General features: G+C 53.9%; 1 protein-coding gene across 1 annotated transcript in view; it reads left to right on the forward strand.

Annotated features, from left to right (window-relative positions):
• Positions 1-27,678, forward strand: part of LOC122550350 (WD repeat-containing protein 97-like) — a 205,292-nt gene that overhangs the window by 72,078 nt on the left and 105,536 nt on the right. Inside the window, exons 11-15 of the mRNA XM_087987688.1 lie at positions 8,090-8,211; positions 10,100-10,172; positions 12,799-12,954; positions 15,918-16,073; positions 17,741-17,944. Of these exons, the coding sequence (XP_087843814.1) occupies positions 8,090-8,211; positions 10,100-10,172; positions 12,799-12,954; positions 15,918-16,073; positions 17,741-17,944 (711 nt within the window). The remainder of the gene's footprint in view (positions 1-8,089; positions 8,212-10,099; positions 10,173-12,798; positions 12,955-15,917; positions 16,074-17,740; positions 17,945-27,678) is intronic.

The raw sequence follows: 27,678 nt of genomic DNA on the forward strand, positions 1-27,678 counted from the left end.
CCCCATCAAACACTCCCAGGACAGGGACAGCACAGGGTTAGATACAGAGTAAAGCTCCCTCTACACTGTCCCCGTCAAACACTCCCAGGACAGGGACAGCACATGGTTAGATACAGAGTGAAGCTCCCTCTACACTGTCGCCCCATCAAACACTCCCAGGACAGGGACAGCATGGGGTTAGATACAGAATAAAGCTCCCTCGACACTGTTCCACATCAAACACTCCCAGGGACATGGAGAGCACAGGGTTAGATACAGAGTAAAGTTCCCTCTACACTGTCCCCATCAAACACTCCCAGGACAGGGACAGCACATGGTTAGATACAGAGTAAAGCTCCCTCTACACTGTCCCCCATAAAACACTCCCAGGACAGGGACAGCACAGGGTTAGATACAGAGTAAAGCTCCCTCTACACCATCCCCCCATCAAACACTCCCAGGACAGGGACAGCATGGGGTTAGATACAGAGTAAAGCTCCCTCTACACTGTCTCCCATCAAACACTCACAGGACAGGGACAGCATGGGGTAGGATAGAGAGTAAAGCTCCCTCTACACCATCCCCCCGTCAAACACTCCCAGGACAGGGACAGCATGGGGTAGGATAGAGAGTAAAGATCCCTCTACACCATCCCCCCGTCAAACACTCCCAGGACAGGGACAGCATGGGGTTAGATACAGAGTAAAGCTCCCTCTACACTGTCCCCCATCAAACACTCCCAGGACAGGGACAGCATGGGGTTAGATACAGAGTAAAGCTTCCTCTACACTGTCCCCATCAAACACTCCCAGGACAGGGACAGCACAGGGTTAGATACAGAGTAAAGCTCCCTCTGCACCATCCCCCCGTCAAACATTCCCAGGACAGGGACAGCACAGGGTTAGATACAGAGTAAAGTTCCCTCTACACTGTCCCCATCAAACACTCCCAGGACAGGGACAGCATGGGGTTAGATGCAGAGTAAATCTCCCTCTACACTGTCCCCATCAAACACTCCCAGGACAGGGACAGCACGGGGTTAGATACAGAGTAAAGCTCCCTCTACACTGTCCCCCCATCAAACACTCCCAGGACAGGGACAGCATGGGGTTAGATACAGTGTAAAGCTTCCTCTACACTGTCTCCCATAAAACACTCACAGGACAGGGACAGCATGGGGTAGGATAGAGAGTAAAGCTCCCTCTACACTGTCCCCCATCAAACACTCCCAGGACAGGGACAGCACAGGGTTAGATACAGAGTAAAGCTCCCTCTGCACTGTCCCCCATAAACACTCCCAGGACAGGGACAGCACATGGTTAGATACAGAGTAAAGCTCCCTCTACACCATCCCCCCATCAAACACTCCCAGGACAGGGACAGCATGGGGTTAGATACAGAGTAAAGCTCCCTCTACACTGTCTCCCATCAAACACTCACAGAACAGGGACAGCACGGGGTAGGATAGAGAGTAAAGCTCCCTCTACACTGACCCCCATCAAATACTCCCAGGACAGGGACAGCACAGGGTTAGATACAGAGTAAAGCTCCCTCTGCACCATCCCCCCGTCAAACACTCCCAGGACAGCGACAGCACTTGGTTAGATACAGAGTGAAGCTCCCTCTACACTGTCTCCCCATCAAACACTCCCAGGACAGGGACAGCACAGGGTTAGATACAGAGTAAAGCTCTCTCTACACTGTCTCTCATCAAACACTCACAGGACAGGGACAGCACGGGGTTAGATACAGAATAAAGCTCCCTCGACACTGTTCCACATCAAACACTCCCAGGGACATGGAGAGCACAGGGTTAGATACAGAGTAAAGTTCCCTCTACACTGTCCCCATCAAACACTCCCAGGACAGGGACAGCACATGGTTAGATACAGAGTAAAGCTCCCTCTACACTGTCCCCCATAAAACACTCCCAGGACAGGGACAGCACAGGGTTAGATACAGAGTAAAGCTCCCTCTACACCATCCCCCCATCAAACACTCCCAGGACAGGGACAGCATGGGGTTAGATACAGAGTAAAGCTCCCTCTACACTGTCTCCCATCAAACACTCACAGGACAGGGACAGCATGGGGTAGGATAGAGAGTAAAGCTCCCTCTACACCATCCCCCCGTCAAACACTCCCAGGACAGGGACAGCATGGGGTAGGATAGAGAGTAAAGCTCCCTCTACACCATCCCCCCGTCAAACACTCCCAGGACAGGGACAGCATGGGGTTAGATACAGAGTAAAGCTCCCTCTACACTGTCCCCCATCAAACACTCCCAGGACAGGGACAGCATGGGGTTAGATACAGAGTAAAGCTCCCTCTACACTGTCCCCATCAAACACTCCCAGGACAGGGACAGCACAGGGTTAGATACAGAGTAAAGCTCCCTCTGCACCATCCCCCCGTCAAACACTCCCAGGACAGGGACAGCACATGGTTAGATACAGAGTGAAGCTCCCTCTACACTGTCTCTCATCAAACACTCCCGGGACAGGGACAGCACGGGGTTAGATACAGAGTAAAGCTCCCTCTACACTGTCCCCCCATCAAACACTCCCGGGACAGGGACAGCACGGGGTTAGATACAGAGTAAAGCTGCCTCTACACTGTCTCTCATCAAACACTCACAGGACAGGGACAGCATGGGGTTAGATACAGAATAAAGCTCCCTCTACACTGTCCCCATCAAACACTCACAGGACAGGGACAGCATGGGGTTAGATACAGAGTAAAGTTCCCTCTACACTGTCACTCATCAAACAATCCCAGGACAGGGACAGCACAGGGTTAGATACAGAGTAAAGTTCCCTCTACACTGTCCTCATCAAACACTCCCAGGACAGGGACAGCACATGGTTAGATACAGAGTAAAGCTCCCTCTACACTGTCCCCCATAAAACACTCTCAGGACAGGGACAGCACAGGGTTAGATACAGAGTAAAGCTTCCTCTACACCATCCCCCCATCAAACACTCCCAGGACAGGGACAGCATGGGGTTAGATACAGAGTAAAGCTCCCTCTACACTGTCTCCCATCAAACACTCACAGGACAGGGACAGCATGGGGTAGGATAGAGAGTAAAGCTCCCTCTACACCATCCCCCCGTCAAACACTCCCAGGACAGGGACAGCACATGGTTAGATACAGAGTAAAGCTCCCTTTACGATGTCCCTCATCAAACCCTCCCAGGACAGAGGCAGCACGGGGTTAGATACAAAGTAAAGCTCCCTCTACACTGTTCCCAATCAAACACTCACAGGACAGGGACAGCATGGGGTAGGATAGAGAGTAAAGCTCCCTCTACACCATCCCCCCGTCAAACACTCCCAGGACAGGGACAGCACATGGTTAGATACAGAGTAAAGCTCCCTTTACGATGTCCCTCATCAAACCCTCCCAGGACAGAGGCAGCACGGGGTTAGATACAAAGTAAAGCTCCCTCTACACTGTTCCCAATCAAACACTCCCAGGATAGGGACAGCACGGGGTAGGATAGAGAGTAAAGCTCCCTCTACACCATCCCCATCAAACACTCCCAGGACAGGGACAGCACAGGGTTAGATACAGAGTAAAGTCCCTTTGAAACTGTGCCCCCCCATCAAATATTGCCTAAACCATGTACACAGTAGTCTCCATTTTTGCAGCAGCGGGAGCAGTGACAGTGAGCACCAGGGGACTGACAGGAAGGTAAATTAATCCTTTAATAACTTACCTCATGAACAGGCAAAGAGCACACTGAGCAGGAGCAGACAGGGGACAGCTGGGTAAGTGAGGTAATATATTCGGATGGTTGCTTTTCCCGAAACACTACTCGGGTGGTATCTCCCACCCATCCTCCTCCTCTTACCAAAACAAAAGGTCCTGAGTGCTGATTTCATAAGGTTACTAGTTTTTATTTTATATAAAGTCTCTTTGGGAATTTAGAATAGTGAGAATGGGGGTTAGGGCAGTTGAGCGCATTCCTCCTGCAGAATGTGGGAGGTAAGGGTCACCATCAGTGTCCCTGCTGACTACATCTGCGGGAAGTGCACCCAACTCCAGCTCCTCGAAAACCGCATTAGGGAACTGGAGCTGGAGCTGGATGGACATCAGGTCATTCAGGAGGCGGAGGGGGTTAGTGAGAGAAGTTACAGGGAGGTAGTCACACCTCAGGTACAGGAAGAAGGTAGTTGGGTTACTGTCAGGGGGCAGAATGGGAACAGGCAGACAGTGCAGGGATCCCCTGTGGCCGTTCCCCTCAACAACAAGTATACAAATTTGGATCCTGTTGGGGGTATGACTTATCAGGGGAAAGCCATGGGGTACAGGTCTCTGGCACAGAGTTTGTTCCTGCTGCTCAGAAGGGAAGGGGGAAGAGGCGCTGAGCAGTAGTCATTGGGGACTCCATAGTCAGGGGGACAGATAGGACATTCTGTGGGGACGAGAGAGACTCACGGTAGATGTGTTGCCTCCCAGGTGCCAGGGTCTGTGATGTCTCTGGTTGTGTTTTCGGGATCCTTGCAGGGGAGGGGAAGCAGCCCCAAGTCGTGGTCCACTTAGGCACCGACGACAAAGGGATGAGGTGCAGGGCAGAAATTCAGGGAAATAGGGTGGAAGCTTAGAGCTAGAGCAAACAGAATTGTTATCTCAGGTTTGTTGCCTGTGCCACATGCTAATGAAATGAAGAATAGAGAGAGAGAGAGAGACAGAGAGGAGTTGAACACGTGGTTAAGGGACGGTGCAGGAGGGAGGGATTCAGATACCTGGATAATTGGGGCTCATTCTCGGGTAGGCAGGACCTCTACAAACAGGATGGTCCACACCTGAACCAGGGGGGTACCAATATCCTAGGGGGGAGGATGTGTTAATGCTCTTCAGGAGGGTTTAAACTAATTCAGCAAGGGGATGGGAATCTGAATTGTAGCTCCAGTGTACAGGAGGTTGAGAGTAGCGAGGTCATGAATAAGGTTCCAAGGTCGCTGAAGTGTACTAGCAGGTAGGACTGTGGTTTGAAGTGTGTCTACTTCAACGCCAGGAGCATCTGGAAGAAGGTGGGTGAACTTGCAGCATGGGTTGGTACCTGGGCCTTCGATGTTGTGGCCATTTCAGAGACATGGATAGTGCAGGGACAGGAATGGTTGTTGCATGTTGCGGGATTTAGATATTTCAGTAAGATCAGGGAAGGTGGTAAAAGAGGGGGAGGTGTGGCATTGTTGGTCAAGGGCAGTATTATGGTGGCAGAAAGGACTTTTGATGAGGACTTATCTACTGAGGTAGTATGGGCTGAGGTTAGAAACAGGAGAAGTCACTCTGTTGGGAATTTTCTCTCGGCCTCCGAATAGTTCCAGAGATGTAGAGGAAAGGATAGCAAAGATGATTCTGGATAGGAGCAAAAATAACAGGGTAGTTGTTATGGGGGAGTTTAACTTTCCAAATATTGACTGGAAACGCTATAGTTTGAGTATTTTAGATGAGTCAGTTTTTGTCCAATTGTGCGGGAGGGTTTCCTGACACAGTATGTCGACAGGCCAACAAGAGGTGAGGCTACATTGGATTTGGTACTAGGTAATGAGCCCGGCCAGGTGTTAGATTTGGAGGTAGGTGAGCACTTTGGTGATAGTGATCACAATTCGGTTGTTTACTTTAGCAGTGGAAAGGGATAGGTATATACTGCAGGGCAAGAGTTATAGCTGGGGGAAAGGCAATTATGATGTGAATAGGCAAGATTTAGGATGCAGAGGATGGGGACGGAAACTATAGGGGATGGGCACAATTGAAATGTGGAGCTTGTCCTTGTCAGGTAGGGAGGAAGTGGTCGAGCGAAGGGAACCATGGTTTACTAAGGAAGTTGAATCTCTTGTCAAGAGGAAGAAGAAGCCTTAAAGATGAGGCATGAAGGTCAGTTAGGGCACTTGAGAGATAAAGGTTAGCCAGGAAGGACCTAAAGAGAGAGTTAAGAAGAGCCAGAAGGGGACATGAGAAGTCTCTGGCAGGTAGGATCAAGGAAAACCCTAAAGGTTTCTATAGATATGTCATGGGGCTTTGCCCGAAACGCCAATATTCCTGGTCCTCGGATGCTGCCTGACCTGCTGTGCTTTTCCAGCACCACACTAATCTAGACTTTGATCTCCAGCATCTGCAGTCCTCACTTTTGCCTAGGTATCAAAGAATGACTAGAGTAAGATTTGGGCCAGTCAAGGACAGTAGTGGAGAGTTGTGTGTGGAGTCAAAGGAGATAGGAGAGGCGCTAAATGAATATTTTTCATGAGTCTTCACACTAGAAAAAGACAATGTTATCACGGAGAATACTGGGATATAGGCTACTAGACTTGATGGGATTAAAGTTCATGAGGAGGAGGTGTTGCAATTTTGGGAAGTGTGAAAATAGGTAAATCCCCTGGATTGGATGGGATTTATCCTCGGATTCTCTGGGAAGCTAGGGAGGAGATTGCAGAGCCTTTGGCTTTGATCTTTATGCCATAATTATCTATAGGAATAGTGCCAGAAGACTGCAGGATAGCAAATGTTGTTTCCTTGTTCAAGATGGGGATAGCCCTGGTAGTTATAGACCAGTGAGCTTTACTTCAGTTGTGGGTAAAGTGTTAGAAAGTGTTATGAGAGATAGGATTTATAATCATCTGAAAAGGAATAATTTGATTAGGGATAGTCAACATGACTTTGTGAAGGGTAGGTCGTGCTTCACTAACCTTATTGAGTTTCTTTGAGAAGGTGACCAAACAGGTGGATGAGGGTAAAGCTGTTGATGTGGTATATATGGATTTCAGTAAGGTGTTTGATAAGGTTCCACACGGTAGGCTACTGCACAAAATATGGAGGCATGGGATTGAAGGTTATTTAGCGGTTTGGATCAGAAATTGGCTAGCTGAAAGAAGACAGAGGGTGGTGGTTGATGGGAAATGTTCATCCTGGAGTTCAGTTACTAGTGGGGTACAGTAATGATCTGGTTTGGGGCTACTACTGTTTGTCATTTTTACAAATAACCTGGATGAAGCCGTAGAAGGATGGGTTAGTAAATATGTGGGTAACAATAAAGTCGATGGAGTTGTGGATAGTGCTGAAGGATGTTGCAGGTTACAGAGGTAAATAGATAAGCGCAGAGCTGGGCTGAAAGGTGGCAAATGGAGTTTAATGAGGACAAGTGTGAGATGATTCACTTTGGAAGGAGTAACAGGAATACAGAGTACTGGGCTAATGGTAAGATTCTTGGCAGTGTGGATGAGCAGAGAGATCTCAATGTCCATGTGCATAGATCCTTGAAAGTTGCCAGCCAGGTTGATAGGATGTAGGGCTTATGCCTGAAACATCGATTCTCCTGCTCCTCGGATGCTGCCTGACCAGCTGGACTTTTCAAGCACCACACTCTTCGACTCTGATCTCCAGCATCTGCAGTCCTCACTTTCACACAGGTTGACAGGGTTGTTAAGAAGGCATATGGTGTGTTAGGTTTAATTGGTAGAGGGATTGAGTTCCGGAGCCATGAGGTTGTGCTGCAGCTGTACAAAACTCTGGTGCGGCCGCACTTAGAGTATTGTGTACAGTTCTGGTCACCGTATTACAGGAAGGATGTGGAAGCTTTGGAAAGGGTTCAGAGGATATTTACTGGGATATTGCCTGGTATGGAGGGAAGGTCTTATGAGGAAAGGCTGAGGGATTTGAGGCTGTTTCCATTGGAGAGAAGAAGGTTGAGAGGTGACTTAAAAGGGACATACAAAATGATCAGAGAATTAGATCGGGTGGACAGTGAGATTCTTTGTCCTCGGATGGTGATGGCTAGTGCAAAGGGACATAGCTTTAAAGTGAGGGGTGATAGATATAGGACAGATGTCAGAGGTAGTTTCTTTACTCAGAGAGTAGTAAGAGTGTGGAAAGCACTGCCTGTAACAATAGTAGACTCGCCAACTTTAAGGGTATTTAAATGGTCATTAGATAAATATATTGATGAAAATGGAATAGTGTAGGTTAGATGGGCTTCAGATCAATTTCACGGGTTCGTGCAACATCGAGGGCCGAAGGGCCTCTACTGCGCTGTAATGTTCTGTGTTTTGTGTTCTGTGATGTGAACGTGAATCATGCTGCTAACAGTTTTTTACTTTCTGTTTAGATAGCATGTAGGGATGTCAGTGATCCTGTTCCCGATTCTCCTGTTCCCATCTCCAGCACTGCTGTCAATTCCCTGTCTGCCGAAGATCGTCAGCGTTTGAGAGGACCCCATTCATTCAACAGGTAGGAAGATAAAGACACCAGTCTGGGGTGGGAACAGGACCAAGGTACTACAGCAGTGTCACTGAGAGCTGGGACCGCGGTTATGTTACTGAATCCAGACGCTAGCAATAATCATTCAGAGAAAGTCCATTCAAATCCCATTGTCCAGCCCTTCTTTGCTGTAATCACAGAATCCAGGAGAGTGGGGAGTATTCCATCACACCCTTGACTTGTGCCTTGTAGATGGTGGACAGGCTTTGGGGAGTCAGGAGGTGGGTTACTTGCTGCAGTATCCCTAGCCTCAGACCCTCTCTTGTAGCCACTGTGTTCATGTGGTGAGTCCAGTGAGTTTCTGGTAAACGGTAACCCCAGGATGTTGTTAGTGGAGGATTCAGTGATGGTAACGTCATTGAATGCCAAGGAGCAGTAGTCAAATTGTCCCTTAATGGTGATGGTCATAGCCTGGCATTTGTGTGGTGTGAATGTTACTTGCCACTTTTAAGCCCAAGCCTAGACATTGTCCAGGTCTTGTATTTGGACATGGACTGCTTCAGTGTCTGAGGAGTTATAAGTTAGAGCTAAGCATTTTGCAGTTGCTCTATCTCAGTCCAGAGCTTTACAACTTCCTCCTCCACCACAATTTGGGATTCTGGGGAATCCTGCCCTGCTATGTCAGAAATGTGAAACAAGAGTGAAATACACCCAGCCCGATGATCAATCAACAGAGATTCTTTATTTCACTGGTTTCAGGTCTTTACAAACATGAAGGCAGTTAAAGGTCAAACGAGAAAAACAAAATATTTTCATGGATTAAGATTGTGGTCCATATCTGATTGGCAAAATGGCACAACTCTCTCTGAGGAGTACACTCTGTCATTCAGGGAGAGCTCGATATACCTGCTGCGGCTGGTTATCCTCTCCCCCTGCTGCTTGAGGCCGCATTGACGTTCCTCAAACAGGGGTCATAGAGTCACAGGGTCATGCAGCACAGAAAGGTTCTTTGTAATTATAAAGAGCTGATGCCAATTCAGTACAAAAATCTTCATGATCTCTGGGACATTGATCTATTTTATTCACATTACAAACCACTAAAGTGACTCCAACGAACATACAGTTTTTCAACCCTCAGCACTTACCCTCCAACAGTGCGGCACTCCCTCAGCACTGAGCCTCCAACAGTGCGGCACTCCCTCAGCACTGACCCTCTGATAGTGCCCACTCCCTCAGCACTGACCCTCCAACAGTGCGGCACTCCCTCAGCACTGACCCTCCAACAGTGCGGCACTCACTCAGCACTGACCCTCCAACAATGCGGCACTCCCTCAGCACTGACCCTCCGACAGTGCGGCACTCCCTCAGCACTGACCCTCCAACAGTGCGGCACTCCCTCAGCACTGACCCTTCGACAGTGCGGCACTCCCTCAGCACTGACCCTCCGACAGTGCGGCAATCCCTCAGCACTGACCCTTCGACAGTGCGGCACTCCCTCAGCACTGACCCTCTGACAGTGTGGCGCTCCCTCAGCACTGACCCTCCGACAGTGCGGCACTCCCTCAGCACTGACCCTTCGACAGTGCGGCACTCCCTCAGCACTGACACTCTGACAGTGCGGCACTCCCTCAGCACTGACCCTCCGACAGTGCAGCACCCCCTCAGCACTGACCCTCTGACAGTGTGGCGCTCCCTCAGCACGGAGTTATTTTATATATGTTTTCTGACCCGAAGTGAAGTTATTGATCACTGAGCCCTGCAGGTTGTTAGGGGATTAGTTTGCAGAGTGTTGTTTTATTGGATTGGGAGAGTTGTGAAGAAGTACAGAGTAATCAGTTGTTCAGTCGATGGCTGGAATCTTCTGTCTGTTTGTAATGTGTGTACGAGGTTCTAACTCTCTTCCTATGTCCTGGTCCAGCCCGGAAGGTCGTGTTGTTTTGCCAGCTGAGCCTGATATAGGATATCTGGAAAGACAGGAACACCTGAAGGAGGTAGGAGATCCTGGTGATCCCGAATGGGGCAGTGTGGGGGTATCTGGAAATGGGAGATCCTGGTGATCCCGAATGGGGTGGGGGGGGGGGGGGAGAGTCCCAAAGTGAGACTGCGTGAGATTCTGGTTTTGATCCACTGTGCTCGAGTGTTACTGACAAAGGGAAGCTCAGGGTTAATAAATCTTTCGGACAGTTAGATCCCCAACCGTTTCCTAAACTCTGGGTGAGACTGTCTGAGTCCCCTCCCACCAGACCCAGTCTCTGCTGTGCTGGGATTACCTTCTCAATGAGTAAATCTGAATTATAAAGCAAGGCTCTGCAATGGTGACCAGGAAACTATTGTCAATGTTTGTTAAGAACCCCATCTGATTCACCTCCGGATGTCCTCAGGGATAGAAATCTGCTGACCTTACCCAGTCTGACCCACATGTGACTTCAGGCCCACAGTAATGTTTGTACTGGGACATGGGGCTGGGGCACATCGGGGCCCAGTAAATACTCCCGAGCTCTAGGGCTCCTGTGCTTTTTGGGCTGGTGGGGTATAGGACGAGGCCAGGCCGCTGGGCCATATATCTATCCATGAGACCCTTCAGCCCACCACGACTGTGCTGGTTATCAGACATCCAACTGCCATGATCCTGTTTCCCAGTATTTGGCCTGTGTCTCCATATGCCGTCGTGTTTCAGTGCTCACGCCTCTCAAACTGCCCAGTGACTCAGGAAGAACCTCAGTGGGGTTACACTGTAAATCGCCTGGTTATGATTACAATATGAGCTGAAAATGTGTGGCTGGAAAAGCGCAGCAGGTCAGGCAGCATCCAAGGAGCAGGAGAATCGACGTTTCGGGCATAAGCCCTTCTTCAGGAATGAGGAGGGTGTGCCAAGCAGGCTAAGATAAAAGGTAGGGAGGAGGGACTTGGGGGAGGGGCGTTGGAAATGCGATAGGTGGAAAGAGGTCAAGGTGAGGGTGATAGGTCAGACTGGGGTGGGGGCGGAGAGGTCAGGAAGAAGATTGCAGGTTAGGAAGGCGGTGCTGAATTCGATGGATTTGACTGAGACAAGGTGGGGGGAGGGGGAATGAGGAAACTGGTGAAATCCGAGTTCATCCCTTGTGGTTGGAGGGTTCCTAGGCGGAAGATGAGGCGTTCTTCCTCCAACCGTCGTGTTGTTGTGGTCTGGCGATGGAGCAGTCCAAAGACCTGCATATCCTTGGTGGAGTGGGAGGGGGAGTTGAAGTGTTGAGCCACAGGGTGGTTGGGTTGGTTGGTCCGGGTGTCCCAGAGGTGTTCTCTGAAACGCTCCGCAAGTAGGCGGCCTGTCTCCCCAATATAGAGGAGGCCATATCGGGTGCAGAGGATGCAATAGATGATGTGTGTGGAGGTGCAGGTGAATCTGTGGCGGATATGGAAGTTTCCTTTGGGGCCTTGGAGGGAGGTGAGGGGGGAGGTGTGGGCGCAAGTCTTGCACCTCCTGCGGTTGCAGGGGAAGGTGCCAGGAGTGGAGGTTGGGTTGGTGGGGGGTGTGGAGCTGACGAGGGAGTCACGGAGGGAGTGGTCTTTACGGAATGCTGATAGGGGAGGGGAGGGAAATATATCCTTGGTGGTGGGGTCCGTTTGGAGGTGGCGGAAATGACGGCGGATGATGCGCTGAACATGGAGATTGGTGGGGTGGCAGGTGAGGACCAGTGGGGTTCTGTCCTGGTGGCGGTTGGAGGGGCGGGCCTCAAGGGTGGAGGAGCGGGAAGTGGAAGAGATGCGGTGGAGGGCATCGTCGACCACGTCGGGGGGGAAATTGCGGTCCTTGAAGAAGGAGGCCATCTGGGTTGTACGTTTTTGGAACTGGTCCTCCTGAGAGCAGATGCGGCGTAAACGAAGGAATTAGGAGAATGGGATGGCGTTTTTGCAGGGGGCAGGGTGGGAGGAGGTGTAGTCCAGGTAGCTGTGGGTGTCGGTCGGTTTGTAGTAGATGTCCGTGTTGATTCGGTCGCCTGAGATAGAAATAGAAAGGTCGAGGAAGGGGAGGGAGGAATCTGAGACTGTCCAGGTGAATTTGAGGTCGGGGTGGAAGGTGTTGGTGAAGTGGATGAATTGTTCAACCTCCTCGTGGGAGCACGAGGCGGCGCCGATACAGTCATCGATGTAGCGGAGGAATAGGTGGGGGGTGGGGCCAGTGTAGTTGAGGAAGATGGACTGTTCCACATATCCTACGAGATCCTACAATATGATTACAATATTGTTGGAATGTGGGTGATGCACTTATGTCCATAGGACCATAAGATAAAGGAACGGGAAAAGGCCATTCAGCCCCTCAAGCCTGCTCCACCATTCATGGTTGATCGGACATTCCTCACGTCCCTCTCTCTTGCTGTTTCCCCTTGATGTCCTGATTCATCTATTTATCTCGCCTTGAGAAGGTGGGGGTGAGCTGCCTTCTTGAACCGCTGCAGTCCCCCTGCCCTGAGGGAGGGAATTCCAAGATTCTAACCCAGTGACAGTGAAGGGACAGTGATATATTTCCAAGTCAGGATGGTGAGTGACTGGGAGGAGGAACATACAGGGGGAGGGTGGTTATCCCATGTATCTGCTGTCCTTCTCACTGATGACACTCCCACTCTCTCTCTGCCCCAGGCATATGCTTCATTGGCTGCGAGAGATGAAGAAATCCGTCTGATCCAGCGCGGGGAGATGAGAGGCCGGAAAAAACCTCCACGTACAAAGGAAATCCTAGAGGAAGGCTTCCGGAAATACATGCAGCTCTTGTATGCTGAGCCTCTTCACATAGAGGTCAGTACCAGATCACAATCCCACTCACCCCATGCGTATCTCTATACCTGAGTCTCTCTCTCTCTCTCTGTTTCTCTATGTCTGTGTCTCTTCTTATGTGTATCTATCTCTATACCATATTTGGAGGAGCCAGTGTTGGACTGGGGTGGACAAAGTTCAAAATCACACACCCCCAGGGTATAGTCCAACAGGTTTAATTAGAAGCATTAGCTTTCAGAGCACTGCTCCTTCGTCAGGTGGTTGTAGAGCACAAGACACAGAATTTATTGCAAAAGATTATAGGAAATGATATATTGAACAAACCTGGATTGTTAAGTCTTTCTTTTAGAATGGATTGCAGGTTGTGGTTCATTAATATGTAAGTCACCTTCTTGAGATAACTTAAGGTTTTATAACAAAAGGTAACATCTCAGCTCAGACAATGCATCAAAGGTGTGAGGTCAGAGTCAGTCTGCAAACCAAATCTTGAGCCAGACTGGTTCTATTTCCAAAGTGGAATTTACAAAATATTACATGGATTGACTGCCTGCAGATTGTGCATTTTTTCAGCAAAATAGAATGTATCTGCAAATATAATTCTGCAAATACAAATTCACCGGATAGACTTACGTGTGTGTATGCGTGCATGAGAGAGAGAAAGAGAGGACTAGTTTGTTATAAAGGATTATAAAGGACTTGTTATGAAGGACTAGTTTGGTTTGGGAACATGGACAATGGACAATCTTTGGATCTTAAGAGTTTGTTTCCATGCTGTATGACTGTATCTCTCTTGCATGTATCTCTCTGCCTGAGAGTCTCTTGCTCTGTCTCTCTCTTTATGTACATAAAGAACAAAGAACATTACAGCACAAAAACAGGCCTTTTGGCCCTCCAAGTCTGTGCCGAACCAGCTCCTCTGTTTTCGCCTACTTTCTAAGGATCTGTATCCCTCTGCTTCCTGCCCATTCGTGTATCCCCTCCCTACCACCTCTGCTCCCTGTATCTTTCCTTGTGTGTATCTCTCTGTCAGTCTCTCTCTCTCTGTATCTATGTCTCTCTGTGCGAATGTCTGTGACATCTTTCACTTATTTCCTATTGTGCCCGAACTAATTCTGCGTTTCGATCGTCTGACCACAATCATTCCCCAGTATTGATATCTAACACAATCCCCCACACACATTATTTCTACAATCCTAATTAAATTAACTGTCCATCACCAGCATGATTCAGTTGAAGATTAATCCAATGGTACAGCCTCCACTTTCCCCAATACTGATGCCACTTCCCCAGAATTTGAAACCTTTTCTCCCACAGCAATCTTTAACCTTAATTGCCCTTGTACCAATTCATATGCAACTTGGGAAATAATCCAGAGATTAGAACCTTTTTGGTTCTGGTTTTTAATTTACCCCTTAGCTGTTCATACGCACCAGCAACTCACCAAGGCTTCTTCAGGCAGTACTTTCCAAACCCCTGATATCTACCATCGAGAAGGACAAGGGAATAGATACATGGGGACACCACCCCCTGCAAGTTCCCCTCCAAGCCTGTGCAATGTGACTGCCTCCTGGAACAAAGTGTACAGACATCCAGGATTTATGAAAGATAAATAAACTGAGGGCAGCACGGTGGCTCAGTGGTTAGCACTGCTGCCTCATAGCGCCAGGGACCCGGGTTTGATCCCAGCCTCAGGCGACTGTCTGTGTGGAGTTTGCACATTCTCCCCGTGTCTGCGTGGGTTTCCTCCCACAGTTCAAAGATGTGCAGGGTGAATTGGCCATGCTAAATTGCCCGTAGCGTCCAGGGGTGTGTAGGTTAGGTGCATAAGTCAAGGGTAAATGTAGAGTATTTGGGTAGGGGAATGGGTTTGGGCGGGTTAGTCTTTCGAGGGTCGGTGTGGACTGTTGGGCCGAAGGGCCTGTTTCCACACAGGAGGGATTCTGTGATTCTATGTTTCCAGTTTCTGACATGTCAGTAAAAAAAAGGGACATAAGTTTTAGACTATTGGAAAAAAGAATCAGAGATTTGATGAGCGTAACACAATGCCTCACTGGTGGGAAAATCAGATTCAATCAGAATGCTTAAAAGGGGTTTGGAAAATGCTTGAAAAGGGGAAACAAAATACAGGGCTGGGGATAAAGTGAGTGTGGGAAGTGGGACTGATTGGACAGTTCAATGCAGACACGAAGGGTTGATTGGCCCCAGTTTTGTACTGTACAGTTCTGCCATGTTAACCCGCAGACCAGTTACAGAGGCAGAGGGGTGGCTATGGGCCATGGGAGGTCAGTGTGGCTGCTTTTTGTGATGTGCAGCGATGCCAACAGCCTGGGTTCAATTCCCACCCTGACTGAGGTCACAGTAAAGGACTCTCCTTCTGAACCTCTCCCCTCACCTGAGGCGTATTGACCCTCAGGTTAAACCAAACTGCCCCCACTCCCAATCCCCCCCCCAACCGTCTCTCTGTCTAAATGGCACAATGGTCTAGTAAGATTATGGTGACGTTCCCAGTGATCAGACTGGGAGGAAGGGGTAAGGATTCAGACTCTGTGTCCCAGCCAGTGATTGGAAGAGAGCGATGGGGTCCACAAGATGTAGGAGCATGAGGCCATTCAGCCCATTGAGTCTGCTCCTCCACTCAACGAGAACATGGCTGGACTGATCATCCACACTCTTGCCTTTCCCCCATAACCCTCAATTAAATTTTTGTCTGTTTCAGCCTTGAGCATACTTAGCTTCAACAGCCCCCTCTAGTATGATTCCCTCCCCTCTGAGCAAAGAAGTTTCTCCTCCTTTCTGTCTTAAGCAGCGGCCCTTATTCTGAGACTGTGTCCCTCTGGTCCTAGACTGTCCCGCGAAGGGAAACTCTCCGCATCTCCCTGTCAAGCCCGCCCCAAGATTATTGCATCATTTGGGAATTTTAACGTTTCTTGAGCCCAGAGCCAATCAGCACCTTCTCCTGACTGCTCCTCATGTTGTCCTGTAAGATCCCTGAGATTCCGATTTACGATCCGAATGAGCAGCAGGTGGACGTGACCAGTCTCCTGGATCGACCCCATCGATGTAAGAATATCGTCAGAGGATTCTTCCCACCATTGGCACTGCCGGAACCATGGTGTGAAATCACAGAGAACGAGAAACGAGTGAGTACTGTTGGAAAACGATACAGGATTTCACATCACACAGCCACTCTGAAAGAGAATAAACCTATTGCAAACACTCCCTGAAGGGAGCACCGCACTGTCGGAGAGTCAGTGCTGAGGGAGTGCCGCACTGTCGGAGAGTCAGTGCTGAGGGAGTGCTGCTCTGTCGGAGAGTCAGTGCTGAGGGATCACCGCACTGTCGGAGGGTCAGTGCTGAGGGAGTGCCGCACTGTCGGAGGGTCAGTGCTGAGGGATCACCACACTGTCGGAGGGTCAGTGCTGAGGGAGTGCCGCACTGTCAGAGGGTCAGTGCTGAGGGAGTGCCACACTGTCGGAGGGTCAGTGCTGAGGGAGTGCCACACTGTCGGAGGGTCAGTGCTGAGGGATCACCACACTGTCGGAGGGTCAGTGCTGAGGGAGTGCCGCACTGTTGGAGGGTCAGTGCTGAGGGAGTGCCACACTGTCGGAGGGTCAGTGCTGAGGGAGTGCCACACTGTCGGAGAGTCAGTGCTGAGGGATCACTACACTGTCGGAGGGTCAGTGCTGAGGGAGTGCCGCACCGTCGGAGGGTCAGTGCTGAGGGAGTGCCACACTGTCGGAGGGTCAGTGCTGAGGGAGTGGGCACTGTCGGAGGGTCAGTGCTGAGGGAGTGGGCACTGTCGGAGGGTCAGTGCTGAGGGAGTGCCGCACTATCGGAGGGTCAGTGCTGTGGGAGTGCCGCACTGTCGGAGGGTCAGTGCTGAGGGAGTGCCGCACTGTCGGAGGGTCAGTGCTGAGGGAGTGCCACACTGTCGGAGAGTCAGTGCTGAGGGAGTGCTGCACTGTCGGAGGGTCAGTGCTGAGGGAGGCCGCACTGTCGGAGGGTCAGTGCTGAGGGAGTGGGCACTGTCAGAGGGTCAGTGCTGAGGGAGTGCCGCACTGTCGGAGGGTCAGTGCTGAGGGATCACCGCACTGTCAGAGGGTCAGTGCTGAGGGAGTGCCGCACTGTCGGAGGGTCAGTGCTGAGGGATCACCGCACTGTCAGAGGGTCAGTGCTGAGGGAGTGCCGCACTGTCGGAGGGTCAGTGCTGAGGGAGCGCCGCACTGTCGGAGGGTCAGTGCTGTGGGAGTGCCGCACTGTCGGAGGGTCAGTGCTGAGGGAGTGCCGCACTGTCAGAGGGTCAGTGCTGTGGGAGTGCCACACTGTCGGAGGGTCAGTGCTGAGGGAGTGCTGCACTGTCGGAGGGTCAGTGCTGAGGGAGTGCCGCACTGTCGGAGGGTCAGTGCTGAGGGAGTGCTGCACTGTCAGAGGATCAGTGCTGCGGGAGTGCCGCACTGTCGGAGGGTCAGTGCTGTGGGAGTGCTGCACTGTCGGAGGGTCAGTGCTGAGGGAGTGCCGCACTGTCAGAGGGTCAGTGCTGTGGGAGTGCTGCACTGTCAGAGGGTCAGTGCTGAGGGAGTGCCGCACTGTCGGAGGGTCAGTGCTGTGGGAGTGTTGCACTGTCGGAGGGTCAGTGCTGAGGGAGTGCCACACTGTCGGAGGGTCAGTGCTGAGGGAGTGCCGCACTGTCGGAGGGTCAGTGCTGAGGGAGTGCCTCACTGTCAGAGGGTCAGTGCTGAGGGAGCGCCGCACTGTCGGGCAATAGAGTATATGCTGAGTAGCTGATGATTATTTTTCTGTTGCACAGGCAAGGGGCATGTCGAGCTCAGACCCTGCCCCCATCATCCCTATTCCTCTGGACGGCTACATTCCGAACTCGGTTATCCTGCGCCTGCTCTGGCCTCTCGAGCTGTTTGAAATCATAGCATCAGAGCCAGACTCTAGGGTGGAGCTCCAAATGGATGTATCACTGGCATCAAACCTGGAGTCTGGTGCACAGGAGGAACTTGAGGTTCGTGTTAGAGAGGTGCCCCTCTGTGGGGTAATTTAGAGGGGGAGATAGGGAAGGCTCGTGGATGGAGTTGTGAAGTGGGGGCGTGGGGTGAGGCGGATTGGAGATGGGACGGGACTAGCAAATTGAAGGGGAGGGCGCGAATCTTGAAGGTTTGGTCGCTGCTATCCCCAGGAATGGCCTCTGTGGCCCTCGCACCACGAGAGAGACACTTACGGGGGGAGAATATCAGCCAATCAGACTCCGAGCTGATCACACCCTGCCGTCCAACACACCCCTCAAAGATCATCTCCCCACTACATCACCAAACTGTTACAGCACAGAAAGAGGCCATTCTGGCCTGTGGGCTGCTCCACTTTCTGAATGAGTTTGGAATCCCTCCAATGTGGAATCAGGCCATTCAGCCCATCAAGCCCACACTGACCCTCAGAAGAGGAGCATCCCACCCAGACCCACCCTATCCCTGTAGCCCTGCATTTCCCATGGCCAACACCCCCCTAAACTGCACATCTTTGGACTGTGGGTGGAAACCCACGCAGACACGGGGAGAATGTACAAACTCCATACAGACAGTCACCCTGAGGCTGGAATCGAACCTGGGACCCTGGCGCTGAGAGGCTGCAGTGCTAACCACTGAGCCACTGTACTACCTCACTACTTAGTGGCATTGTCCCCTGTACCCTTCCACAGTGTCTGTTAAATCAATCTTGTCTCATGCTCAGGAACTCGGAGTGAGAACAGGTCACTCTGTTTTTGGAGGGTTGGGGTATAGCGGATGTGGGTGAGGTGATGATTTCTATGACCCTTTGTGCAAAGGATTGACACAGGAACATAGGGAATATAAGCAGGAGTGGACATTTGAGCCATCAGGTCTGCTGTACCATCCAGTATGATCGTGGCTGATTTCTGGGATCCACTCAATCTCCCAGCATCCCTCCCTCCATCGTTCAAATCCCCAGGAGCCTGTCATTACTCAAACCACCCCCCCTCACCTTAAATACGTTTCCAGAAGCCCCTGGGATAGATAATTGCAAAGATTCATCGCCTCCCGCCCACACACCCCCGAAAACGCACCCCATCACCTTCCCACACCCCCCCCCCCAACCCTCACCCCATCATTTCCCCACACACGCACCCCAAAACTCCACCCCATCACCTTCCCCACACACGCACGCCAAAAACCCACCCCATCACCTCCCCACACCCCCCAAAAGCCCACCCCATTACCTTCCCCCACCACACCCCCAAAACCCCACCCCATCACCTCCCCCACCACACCCCCCAAAACCCCACCCCATCACCTCCCCTACACATGCACCCAAAACCCCCTCATCACCTTCCCCACCACACCCCCCAAAACCCCACCCCATCACCTTCCCCACACACGCACCCCAATACCCCATCCCATCACCTCCCTACCACCCCCCAAAACCCCACCCCATCACATCCCCACCACACACCCCAAAACACCACCCCATCACATCCCCACCACACCCCACAAAACACCACCCCATCACCTTCCCCACATACGCACCCCAAAACCCCACCCGATCGCCACCCCACACCCCCCAAAACCCCACACCATCACGTCCCCAACACACCTCCCAAAACCCACCCCATCACCTTCCCCACACATGCACCCCAAAACCCCACTCCATCTCCCATCACATCCCCACCACATCCCCCAAAACCCCACCCCATCACATCCCCACCACACCCCACAAAACACCACCCCATCACTTCCCCGGAACACGCACACCAAATCCCCACCCCATCACCTCCCCCACCACACACTCCAAAATCCCACCCCACCACATTGCCCCACCACACACCCCATCACCTCCCCCACCACACACTCCAAAGTCCCACTCCATCACATTCCCCCACCACAATACCCCCAAAAGCCCACCACAACACCTCCCACACATACACCCCAAAACCCCACCCCATCACCTACCCCACCACACCCCCTAAACCTCCACCCCATCACCTTCCCCACCACACCCAGAAAACCACACCCCATCACCTTCCCCACCACACTCCCCCAAAACCCCACCCCATCACCTTTCCACACACACCCCCCCAACCCTCACCCCATCACCTTCCCCACACACGCACCCCAAAACCCCACCCCATCACCTCCCCACACCCCCCAAAAGCCCACCCCATTACCTTCCCCACACACGCACCCCAAAACCCCACCCCATCACCTTCCCCACACACGCACGCCAAAACCCCACCCCATCACCTCCCCACATCCCCCAAAAGCCCACCCCATCACCTCCCCCACCACACCCCCCAAAACCCCACCTCATCACCTCCCCTACACACGCACCCAAAATCCCCCCATCACCTTCCCCACCACACCCCCCAAAACCCCACCCCATCACCTTCCCCACACACGCACTCCAAAACCCCATCCCATCACCTCCCTACAACCCCCCAAACCCCACCCCATCACATCCCCACCATATACCCCAAACCCCACCCCATCACATCCCCACCACACACCCTAAAACACCACCTCATCACATCCCCACATATGCACCCCAAAACCCCACCCCATCACATCCCCACCACACCCCACAAAACACCACCCCATCACCTTCCCCACATACGCACCCCAAAACCCCACCCGATCGCCACCCCACACCCCCCAAAACCCCACACCATCACCTCACCCACCACACTGCCCAAAACCCAACACCATCACATCCCCAACACACCTCCAAAAACCCACCCCATCACATTCCCCACACATGCACCCCAAAACCCCACTCCATCTTCCATCACATCCCCACCACACACCCCGAAACCCCACACCATCACATCCCCCACACACCTCCCAAAACCCACCCCATCACCTTCCCCACACACGCACCCCAAAACCCCACTCCATCTCCCATCAAATCCCCACCACACCCCCCAAAACCCCACCCCATCACACCCCACAAAACACCACCCCATCACTTCCCCGGAACACGCACACCAAAACCCCACCCCATCACCTCCCCACCACACACCCCAAAAGCCCACCCCAACACCTCCCACACACACACACACTCCAAAACCCCACCCCATCACCTTCCCCACCACACCCAGAAAACCCCACCCCATCACCTTCCCCACCACGCTCCCCCAAAACCCCACCCCATCACCTTCCCCACACATCCCCCAAAACCCCACTCCATCACCTTCCCCACACACGAACTCCAAAACCCCACCCCAACACCTTCCCCACACATGCATCCCAAAACCCCACCCCATCACATCCCCACCACACACCCCAAAACCCCACACCACATCCCCACCACAACCCCCAAAACACCACCCCATCACATCCCCACATACGCACCCCAAAACCCCACCCCATCACCTTCCCCACGTACGCATCCCAAAACCCCACCCGATCGCCTCCCCACACCCCCCAAAATCCCACCCCATTACCTCCCCACCACAGCCCCCCAAAACCCAACACCATCACATCCCCACCACACCCCTCAAAACCCCACCCCATCACCTTCCCCACACACGCAACCCAAAACCCCACACCATAACATCCCCACCACACCCCCCAAAACCCACCCTATCACCTTCCCCACACACGCATCCCAAAACCCCACCCCATCACCTCCCCACACCCCCAAAACAACACCCCATCACATCGCCACCACACCCCCCAAAACCCCACCCCATCACATCCCCACCACACCCCACAAAAACCCACCCCATCACCTCCCCCACCAAACACCCCAAAAGCCCACCCCATCACCTCCCCCACCACACACTCCAAAGTCCCACCCCATCACATTCCCCCACCACAATACCCCCAAATGTCCACCCGATCAACTCCCACACACACCCCCAAAATCTCACCCCATCACCTACCCCACCACACACCCCAAAACCCCACCCCATCACCTCCCCCACCACACCCCCCAAAACCCCACCCCATCACCCCCCACCACACACCCCCAAAACCCCACCCCATCACCTTCCCCCCCAAACACCCCCAAACCCCAACCCATCACCTCCCCAACCACAGCCCCACAAAACCCCACCCCTTCAACTTCCCCCCCTCCACAAACACCCAAACCCCAGCCCATCACCTTCCCCCACCACATCCCCCCACACACCCCCAAAACCCGACCCAATCAAATCCCCACCACACCCCCCAAAACACCAACCCATCACCTCCCCCACACACGCACCCCAAACCCCACCCCATCACCTTCCCCCACACATACCCCAAAATCCCACCCCATCACCTTCCCCCACACATACCCTAAGACCCCACCCTATCATCTTCCCCACCACACTCCCCAAAACCCCATCCCATCACCTTCCCCACACACACACCCCAAAACCCCACCCCATCACCTCCCCTACCACACACACTCAAAACCCCACCCCATCACATTCCCCACCTCAACCCCCCAAAACCCCTCCCTATCACCTTCCCCATCACAACCCCTAAAACCCCACCCCATCACCTCCCCCACACACACCCCCAAAACACCACCCCATCCCCTCCCCCACACACCCCACCAATACCCGACCCCATCACCTTCCCCACACCCCCCAAACTCTCACCCCCTCACCTTCCCCACCACACCTCCAAAACCCCACCCCATCACCTTCCCCACCACACCCCCCAAAACCCCCCCCATCACCTCCCCCACACACACCCCAAAAACCCACCCCATCACCTCCCCCACACACACCCCCAAAACACCACCCCATCACCTCCCCCCACACACACCACCAAAAACCCACCCTATCATCTTCCCCCACCATACCCCCAAAACCCCACCCCTTCATCTTTCCCCACCACACCCCCAAAACTCCACCCCAACACCTTTCCCCACCACAATACCGCCAAAACCCCACCCCATCACCTTTCCCCACCACAATACCCCCAAAACCCCAACCCATCACCTCCCCCACCACACACCCAAAACCCCACACCAACACCTTCCCACACCACAATACCCCCAAAACCCCAACCCATCACCTCCCCCACCACACTACCCCAAAACCCCACCCCATCACCTTTGCCCCACACCCCCCCAAAACCCCACCCCATCACCTCCCCAACCACACCCCCACAAAACCCCTCCCCTTCATTTTCCCCATCACAGCCCCCAAAACCCCACCACATCACCTCCCCCACACACACCCCCAAAACTCCACCCCATCCCCTCCCCCACACACCCCACCAATACCCGACCCCATCACCTTCCCCACACCCCCCAAACCCTCACCCCCTCACCTTCCCCACCACACCTCCAAAACCCCACCCCATCACCTTCCCCACCACACCCCCCAAAACCCCACCCCATCCCCTTCCCCACGACCCCCCCAAAACCCCTCCCCATCACCTTCCCACCACACCCCTCAAAATCCCACCCCATCACATTCCCAGACCACACACCCCCAAAACCCCACCCCTTCACCTCCCCCACCACACTCCCCAAAACTCCACCCCAACACCTTTCCCCACCACACCCCCAAAACCCCACACCAACACCTACCCACACCACAATACCGCCAAAACCCCACCCCATCACCTTTCCCCACCACACCCCCAAAACACCACACCAACACCTACCCACACCACAATACCCCCAAAACCCCACCCCATCACCTCCCCCACCACACAACCCCAAAATCCCACCCCATCACCTTCACCCCCACACTCCCCAAAAACCCCACCCCATCACCTCCCCACACACACCCCCACAAACCCCACCCCATCACCACCCCCACCATACCCCCAAAACCCCACCCCATCACCTCCCCCACACACACCCCCAAAACCCCTCCCCATCACCTTCCCCATCACAGCCCCCAAAACGCTACCCCATCACCTCCCCACACACACCCCCACAAAACCCCACCCCATCACCTCCCCCACCACACCCCCAAAACCCCACCCCATCACTTCCCCCACGCACCCCCGCAAAACCCCTCCCCATCACCTTCCCCATCACAGCCCCCAAAACCCCACCCCATCACCTCCCCCACCACACCCCCAAAACCCCTCCTCATCACCTTCCCCATCACAGCCCCCAAAACCCCACCCCATCACCTCCCCCACACACACCCCCAAAACCCCACCCCATCACCTCCCCCACACACACCACCAAAACACCACCCCATCACCTCCCCCCACACACACCACCAAAAACCCACCCCATCACCTTCCCCCACCATACCCCCAAAACGCCACCCCCTCACATTCCCCACCACACACCTCAAAAGCCCATCCCATTACCTTCCCCCGCCACACCCCCAAAACCCCACCCCATCACCTCCCCCACCACACCCCCAAACCGCCAACCCATCACCTTCCCCACCACACCCCCCCAAAACCCCACCCCTTCACCACCCCACCACACCCCCAAAACCCCACCCCATCACCTCCTAAACCACCCCCCCAAAACCCCACCCCTTCACCACCCCCACCACACCCCCAAAACCCCATCCCATCACCTCCTAAACCACACCCCCCAAAACCCCACCCCATCATCTTCCCCACACACCCCTCAAAACCACACCCCATCAACTCCCACACACACACACCCAAAACTGCTCCCCATTTCCTCCCCCACCACACCCCCCAAAACCACATCCCATCACCTTCCCCAACACACCACCCCAAATTCCCACCCAATCACCTCCCCCACCACCACCCCAAAACCCCATCCCATCACCTTCCCCACACACGCACCCCAAAACCCCACTCCATCATCTCCCCACACCCCCAAACCTCCATTCCATCACCTTCCCCACATCACCCCCAAAACCCCACCCCATCACCTCCCCTACCACACCCCCAAACCGCCAACCCATCACCTTCCCCACCACACCCCCCCAAAACCCCACCCCTTCACCACCCCACCACACCCCCAAAACCCCACCCCATCACCTCCTAAACCACCCCCCCAAAACCCCACCCCTTCACCACCCCCACCACACCCCCAAAACCCCATCCCATCACCTCCTAAACCACACCCCCCAAAACCCCACCCCATCATCTTCCCCACACACCCCTCAAAACCACACCCCATCAACTCCCACACACACACACCCAAAACTGCTCCCCATTTCCTCCCCCACCACACCCCCCAAAACCACATCCCATCACCTTCCCCAACACACCACCCCAAATTCCCACCCAATCACCTCCCCCACCACCACCCCAAAACCCCATCCCATCACCTTCCCCACACACGCACCCCAAAACCCCACTCCATCATCTCCCCACACCCCCAAACCTCCATTCCATCACCTTCCCCACATCACCCCCAAAACTCCACCCCATCACATTCCCCACCACACCCTGCAAAACCCCACGCCATCACCTTGCCCACAACAACCCCCAAAACCCCTCCCCATCACCTTCCCCACCACACCCCCCTAAACCCCACCCCAACACCTCTCCCACACACCCCACCAAAACCCCACCCCAGCACCTTCCCCCACCATACTCCCAAAACCCCACGCCATCACCACACCCACACCCCCAAAACCCCACCCCATCACCTCCCAACACCCTCCAAACCCCCACACCCTCACCTTCCCCACCACACCCCAAACACCCCACCCCATCCCCTTCCCTACCAAACCCCCCAAAACCCCACCTCATCACCTCCTCCACCATACCCCCAAAACCCCACTCCATCACCTTCCCCACACACCCCCAAAACCCCACCCCATCTCTTTCCCCCACCACATCCCCCAAAACACCACCCTATCACCTTCCCCACCACACCCCCCAAAACCCCACCCCATTACCTCTCCCACACACACCCCCAAACCCCAACCCATCACCTCCCCAACCACAGCCCCACAAAACCCCACCCCATCAACTTCCCCCCCTCCACAAACACCCAAACCCCAGCCCATCACCTTCCCCCCCACACACACACCCAAAACCCCACCCCATCACCTTCCCCCACCACATCCCCCCACACACCCCCAAAACCCGACCCAATCAAATCCCCACCACACCCCCCAAAACACCAACCCATCACCTCCCCCACACACGCACCCCAATCCCTACCCCATCACCTTCCCCCACACATACCCCAAAATCCCACCCCATCACCTTCCCCCACGCATACCCTAAGACCCCACCCTATCAAAACCCCACCACACTCCCCAAAACCCCATCCCATCACCTTCCCCACACACACACCCCAAAACCCCACCCCATCACCTCCCCTACCACACACACTCAAAACCCCACCCCATCACATTCCCCACCTCAACCCCCCAAAACCCCTCCCTATCACCTTCCCCATCACAACCCCTAAAACCCCACCCCATCACCTCCCCCACACACACCCCCAAAACACCACCCCATCCCCTCCCCCACACACCCCACCAATACCCGACCCCATCACCTTCCCCACACCCCCCAAACTCTCACCCCCTCACCTTCCCCACCACACCTCCAAAACCCCACCCCATCACCTTCCCCACCACACCCCCCAAAACCCCCCCATCACCTCCCCCACACACACCCCCAAAACCCCACCCCATCACCTCCTCCACACACACCCCCAAAACACCACCCCATCACCTTCCCCCACCATACCCCCAAAACCCCACCCCTTCATCTTTCCCCACCACACCCCCAAAACTCCACCCCAACACCTTTCCCCACCACAATACCGCCAAAACCCCACCCCATCACCTTTCCCCACCACAATACCCCCAAAACCCCAACCCATCACCTCCCCCACCACACACCCAAAACCCCACACCAACACCTTCCCACACCACAATACCCCCAAAACCCCAACCCATCACCTCCCCCACCACACTACCCCAAAACCCCACCCCATCACCTTCGCCCCACACCCCCCCAAAACCCCACCCCATCACCTCCCCAACCACACCCCCACAAAACCCCTCCCCATTTTCCCCATCACAGCCCCCAAAACCCCACCACATCACCTCCCCCACACACACCCCCAAAACTCCACCCCATCCCCTCCCCCACACACCCCACCAATACCCGACCCCATCACCTTCCCCACACCCCCCAAACCCTCACCCCCTCACCTTCCCCACCACACCTCCAAAACCCCACCCCATCACCTTCCCCACCACACCCCCCAAAACCCCACCCCATCCCCTTCCCCACGACCCCCCCAAAACCCCTCCCCATCACCTTCCCACCACACCCCTCAAAATCCCACCCCATCACATTCCCCGACCACACACCCCCAAAACCCCACCCCTTCACCTCCCCCACCACACTCCCCAAAACTCCACCCCAACAACTTTCCCCACCACAATACCGCCAAAACCCCACCCCATCACCTTTCCCCACCACACCCCCAAAACACCACACCAACACCTACCCACACCACAATACCCCCAAAACCCCACCCCATCACCTCCCCCACCACACAACCCCAAAACCCCACCCCATCACCTTCCCCCCCACACTCCCCAAAAACCCCACCCCATCACCTCCCCACACACACCCCCACAAACCACACCCCATCACCTCCCCCACCATACCCCCAAAACCCCACCCCATCACCTCCCCCACACACACCCCCAAAACCCCTCCCCATCACCTTCCCCATCACAGCCCCCAAAACGCTACCCCATCACCTCCCCACACACACCCCCACAAAACCCCACCCCATCACCTCCCCCACCACACCCCCAAAACCCCACCCCATCACTTCCCCCACACACCCCCCAAAACC

The sequence above is a fragment of the Chiloscyllium plagiosum genome, unplaced genomic scaffold (assembly GCF_037043375.1).
Source record: "Chiloscyllium plagiosum isolate Xiang-an unplaced genomic scaffold, Cpla_swu_hap1 HiC_scaffold_5, whole genome shotgun sequence".
Lineage (NCBI taxonomy): Eukaryota > Metazoa > Chordata > Chondrichthyes > Orectolobiformes > Hemiscylliidae > Chiloscyllium > Chiloscyllium plagiosum.